Source organism: Salmo salar, chromosome 20 (assembly GCF_965601325.2).
Source record: "Salmo salar chromosome 20, fSalSal1, whole genome shotgun sequence".
Classification (NCBI taxonomy): Eukaryota; Metazoa; Chordata; class Actinopteri; order Salmoniformes; family Salmonidae; genus Salmo; species Salmo salar.
The window spans coordinates 7,409,001-7,415,000 of NC_138310.1; the positions used below are offsets into that span (position 1 = coordinate 7,409,001).

The 6,000-nt window shown below is 43.6% G+C and overlaps 1 protein-coding gene across 2 annotated transcripts in view; it reads left to right on the top strand.

The window, feature by feature from the left end:
• Positions 1-6,000, top strand: part of LOC106580171 (glutamate receptor ionotropic, delta-2) — a 609,807-nt gene that overhangs the window by 536,710 nt on the left and 67,097 nt on the right. For both annotated transcript variants that reach the window (XM_045704300.2, XM_014160933.3), the window contains exon 13: positions 2,157-2,352. In XM_045704300.2, the coding sequence (XP_045560256.1) occupies positions 2,157-2,352 (196 nt within the window). The remainder of the gene's footprint in view (positions 1-2,156; positions 2,353-6,000) is intronic.

Sequence of the window (6,000 nt, forward strand, 5' to 3'; positions counted from 1 at the left end):
GGATGTGCTACCTCAGACAGGAAACCCTCAAGATTTATGGAATGTGAATTGAGATGGGAGGGGGAAAAGGGAAACAAACTCTGATCTTGTAATTAGATGGTCTGTAATCTGATAAAAGTTTGATTACCATTCTTGCACCGAGTTTGGAAAGTGAATATCTTGGATCTCTACCCTCTTTAGTCCTTATACACATTTCAATCTGTTTCTATCTACAGAGGAGGGAGTCATATAGATAGTATTTTAATAGTGCTCTGCTACGGTGTCTCAGTGTAGATCATTGAGCCAGTAAAGCTGAATGGCTTGACACAGTGATAAGAAAAAGAGACTGATTTTTTTTCAATTAATACTCCAAGGTTGAGTTTTGTGGATGATTGTTTTTGTTAGATAGTGTTGCGAATCCTTTAGGGGGAGATTGGAGGACAGTCAAGCTGAAGCAGCAGAGCTGGTAGGAACAGAATGTGTGAACAGTGAAAAGATAGGAGTCGGCAGACATTGTGGGCGGATTGATCGAAGAGGAGAGATGGAGGACTGAGGATTGGGTCCAGAAAAAAGAAAGAGGAGAGGAGAGGGCACCCATTTAGAGCAAGAGGAGATGGAGTGGAAGGATGAGTATAAGGATGGAGGGATGGATTGACAGAGAGGGGGGGGGGGGGGGGGGGGTGTGTGTGTGTGTGTGTGTGTGTGTGTGTGTGTGTGTGTGTGTGTGTGTGTGTGTGTGTGTGTGTGTGTGTGTGTGTGTGTGTGTGTGTGTGTGTGTGTGTGTGTGTGAGGAATTGGGCAAACACCTGCTTTGTCAGCAGTAGACATTTAAGGGGCTGTCAATGTGTCTGAGTGTCATGAAAAGCGCTACACAAATACCAATGTATTCTTAGTGAACACCAATAAACCTACAGTGGACACATCACACATGGTGGCTTCACAAGGTGAGGAACATGTTTGAGAGAGGGGTGTATTCATTAGTGCACGCTGTAGCAAAACATTTTGCAATGGACAGCATTTCGCAACTAAGTGTGTGTAACAAACACGTACCGGCTCGTCCCTCTCTGTTTCTCCCCTTTTTCTTTTCTGTTTGATTTCTACACCCCTGCTGAACAGGTCGTTAGTTGTTTTGGCCCTTTTCAAAAGTGGTGCACTACATAGGGAATAGGTTGCCATTTGGGACAGAAGCATAGTCTACCTTAGTCTACGACTCCTCCACCCACCCCACCATCACTCTCCCTATATCCCCATGTGCCCACACATTATTTAGGAGAATTTCCCCCTTCAAAGAGAATGCAAATGATAGACACAGGCACGCCGAAACATGGAAGAGGGAAGTGGGAAGATTAAGGGCAAGGATTAATTGACAGCAATAAAAGATTAACATTTGGCAGCCAGGTTCATTAAAACCTCAAAGAGGGTTGAAAGTAGCTGCAGAGAGCAGGGGGAGTAGTGTGGGGGGGTGACAGTATGCTGATGTAACGATATTCAATTAATGAATTCTCCGGTAAACTCGTGGTGTGATTGTACTTAGAATAATTTAAATGGAAGGGCATAACACGACGGAGTTCTCTTTTTACAGACTAAATCTGTCCCAAAAAAGCTGTCTTGATAACAACAGAAGTGTAACAATACTGACGGCGATGCAATTGTTGTTCTCTTAGTCACATCGGGAGCTTGTGTTAAAGCAATTTGACAAACAAACTGTAATTAGTCCCAGTAATGGTTTTCTATTACAGTTATAAATGGTGAGTGTTTGAAGACTTATCAAACCGTAGCATTGTAATTAAAATACCTTCATTTCCCTGGAGGTGGTGATGGTATGAGAGTGATTTTATTACATTCCTCTATTATTCCCCTTTTAGTTGAACTACAAGGAGCTTCTTGCCAGTTGATTGGCAGGCTTACCCTTAACTATATTCAGGTTATTAACTCAGCGCTGACAACACAACTCTTTGTTTAACTAATGTGTGTGTATGTGTGTGTGCGTGTACTTTTCTGTGTGTGTGTACATGTGTGCGTGCGTGTGTCCCTCTATGCGTACTGTAGGTGAATGGGTTTGGAGTGTGATTATTTGCACGTGTGTCTAACTATCATTCCACATCATCGTCATGTTGTATCTTCGTACATGTTGAACTACATTTCCCTTAACCTCCCTCTCCTGTCTTTGTCTATAGGTCTCTCCAGGACCTGTCCAAGCAGACAGAGTTGCCCTACGGGACGGTGTTGGACTCAGCTGTGTACGAACAGGTGCGCAGTAAGGCCATGAACCCCTTTGAAAGGGACCCCATGTACTCCCAGATGTGGCGTATGATCAACCGCACCGGAGGGGCCGACAACAACGTGGAGGAGTCCAAGGAGGGCATCCGCAAGGTAGGTGGCCATACTACACTAAACAAAACACCCCCATTATCATGCAATAGTGGGCGAGTCCTCAAGCTACCAGACTTCACATAGCCTATGCCATTTCACAGATGCTTTTATCCAAAACAACCTACATTACAGTGAGCTCATACATTTTAGTATGTGTGAACCCGGGGGAATCTGGTTAAATAATGCAGTATGTGAACCCATGACCCTGGCATTGCTAGCACCATGCTCTTACCAACTAAGGCTCACAAGATCATGTGTGTTCTAACATTATTTAATATGCTGAGTCCTAGACCTCTTACTAGACATGAATGTTTCATAGGGTTTCATATACCGCACCTCTGGCTGGGTGACACGTGTGACGTGTTTTACATGTGTTCCTTATTGTCAGTAGCTTGTTAAGCATTCATTTCTAAACAACAACTACAGACTGAATACTAGCATGTGAGTCACACACACACAGACAGACAGACAGACAGACAGACAGACAGACAGACAGACAGACAGACAGACAGACAGACAGACAGACAGACAGACAGACAGACAGACAGACAGACAGACAGACAGACAGACAGACAGACAGACAGACAGACAGACAGACAGACAGACAGACAGACGTACTGTAGCTCTCTAAATGTTTCTTGTGAGATACATGTATTCATGGTTTGTGCTCATTCCCCTAGATATTTCCTTACTACCATAAGTGCCTGGTACTGGTACATAAATGCATCATTTGTAAGCCTCAATACACATACAGTATATCCTCCCTGATGTTTTAATTCCTGAATTAGAGCTGACATAGGCTCTGTCTCCCAAATGGTACCCTATTCCCTATTTAATGCACTACTTTTGATGGGCCATGGTCTAAAGTAGTACACTATACAGTATAGGGAGTAGGGTGCCATTTGGGACATACACATGGTAACAGCAGTTAAAGCAATGGTAAATGAGTGAAGTATGACTTCAAGTCTTCATCTCCTTGCCTTGAGGATTATTAGGGCTGAATATCTCATTAGTGGGTTTGGTTTCATGAATTAGTCAGCATTTTGTTGAGGTGATCAGCACTCCCAGGTGCTCAGATAAATATTGCATGACAGGGGTGTCACCCCCAGAGTAGCAGACAAGTACAACCACTGTGAAGCTTAATGCAGGCCACCACACCCACTGCGCTCTCTCTACCTGCCTCAGTTTTCTCCCTTATTCCCCCACCCTCCCCCTCACTGGGCTGTAGGCTCAACGTCTCCCTCTAGTGGGATACTGGTGTCCCTGACTCTCTCTTGAAATGACAAGTTTCTCTCTTCTAACCTAGAATTGTTTTTTTCCCCTTTCTTTTTTAAAAATATATTTATTTTAAATTTTGAAGCAGTATCTCTGAAATGCAGTATCTTTTGTCTGAAGGGCCAGTGACTCCGGCAGCCATACCTTCCTTATGTATTTATGCCTCTCTCTCCTGCTCCATGTTTTGTTGGTTGGGTGTTGACAGTTGTATATTCCACACACTGTCAATACACCCATCAGAATCACAGTCCCAGGCAGTATGGATTTTCTCCACCACACTTTTCAGATTGCAGTCATTGTAGCAGAGTAATATGATCCGTCAGAGCCCCTGCATTTATTTTATCAGGAACATATAGCATAACCCTGAAGGACAATGTTAGGGGTACCAACCTCTGCCACTTCAGTCAAAGCTCAGAATGTTCAATACTTTTTTAGGTTCCCCTCAAGCAGCATACCACCCTGCATCCAGCTGCTGGCTTACCTCAACCTAAGAAGCGTTGGTCCTGGTCAGTCCCTAGATGGGAGACCAGATACTGCTGGAAGTGGTGTTGGAGGGTCAGTAGGGGACACTCTTTCCTCTTAAGATAATGTCCCAGGGCAGTGCAGGGGACATTTGCCAGCATATGGTGCAGTCTTTCAGATTGGATGTTAATTGTGGTCATTTAAAATCCCATGGCACTTATCACACGAGTAGGGGTGTTAACACGGTTGTCCTGGTTAAATTCCCAACCTGACCCCATTCTATCATGGCCATCTAATCATCTCCTTCATTCTCACCTCTCCACCAATCATGCCAGCTGATGTGTAGTGAGCGTTCTGGCACAAAATGGTTGCCACACATTTGCACACTCTTGGCATTATCTCAACCAGCTTCATGAGGTAGTCACCTGGAATGCATTTCAATTAATAGGTGTGCCTTGTTCATAGTTCATTTGTGGAATTTCTTTCCTTGATGCGTTTGAGCCAATCAGTTGTGATGTGACACAAGATAGCCCTATTAGGTCCTTATTATGGAAAGAACAGCTCAAATAAGCAAAGAGAAATGACAATCCATCATTACTTTAAGACATGAAGGTCAGTCAATCTGGAATATCTTAAGAACATTAAAAGTTTCTTCAAGCGCAGTCACAAAAACCATCAAGCGCTATGATGAAGCTGCCTCTCATGAGGACTGCCACAGGAAAGAAAGAGCCGGAGTTAATTCATTAGCCTCAGAAATTGCAGCCCAAATAAATGCTTCACACAGTCAAGTAACAGACACATCTCAACATCAACTGTTCAGAGGACACTGCGTGAATCAGGCCTTCATGGTCGAATTGCTGCAAAGAAACCACTATTAAGAAGAAGAGACTTACTTAGTCCAAGAAATACTAGCAATGGACATTAGACCGGTAGAAATTTGTCCTTTGGTCTGATGAGTCCAAATATGAGATTTTTGGTTCCAACCGCCATGTCTTTGTGAGACAGAGTAGGTGGTTCCCACCGTGAAGCATGGAGGAGGATGTGTGATGGTGTGGGGGTGCTTTGCTGGTGACACTGTCTGTAATTTATTTAGAATTCAAGGCACACTTAACCAGCATGGCTACCACAGCATTCTGCAGTGATACGCCATCCCATCTGATTTGCGCTTAGTGGGACTATAATTTGTTTTTCAACACGGCAATGACCCAGCACACCTCCAGGCTGTGTAATGGCTATTTGACCGAGAAGGAGAGTGATGGAGGGCTGCATCAGATGACCTGGCCTACACATTCCCCCGACCTCAACCCAATTGAGATGGCTTGGGATGAGTTGGACCACGGAGTGAAGGAAACGCAGCCAACAAGTGTTCAGCATGTGTTCAGAACTCCTTCAAGACTTTTGTAAAAGCATTCCAGGTGAAGCTGGTTGAGAGAATGCCAAGAGTGTACAAAGCTGTCATCAAGGCAAAGGGTGGCTGCTTTGAAGAATCGCAAATCTAAAATATATTTTGATTTGTTTAACACTTTTTTTGTTACTATATGATTTCATATGTGTTATTTCATAGTTTTGATGTGTTCACTATTATTCTACAATGTAGAAGAAGAAGATTTTACTGTAGTTTATTATATACTTTTGGGCTTTCAAGTATATCCTGACATAGTACTTTAATAGCATGGCTCCCATCACTGCTCATTGTCATATGGCCGGAGGCCGAGGCTGTACATATTCTCTTTCACTACATCAGTGTCCTCTAGAGAACTAAAATTGCCGTCGATTCCACATATGCATGCTGCTCTGTCTGGAATAACGAGAGTATGCTATGAAGATTATGCTAATAACCCAGGTAATGGTGAATCATCCTTCTGCTAGTTGGTTCTTTCTGGATGCAGGAGAAAATGGTCATGGCTCATC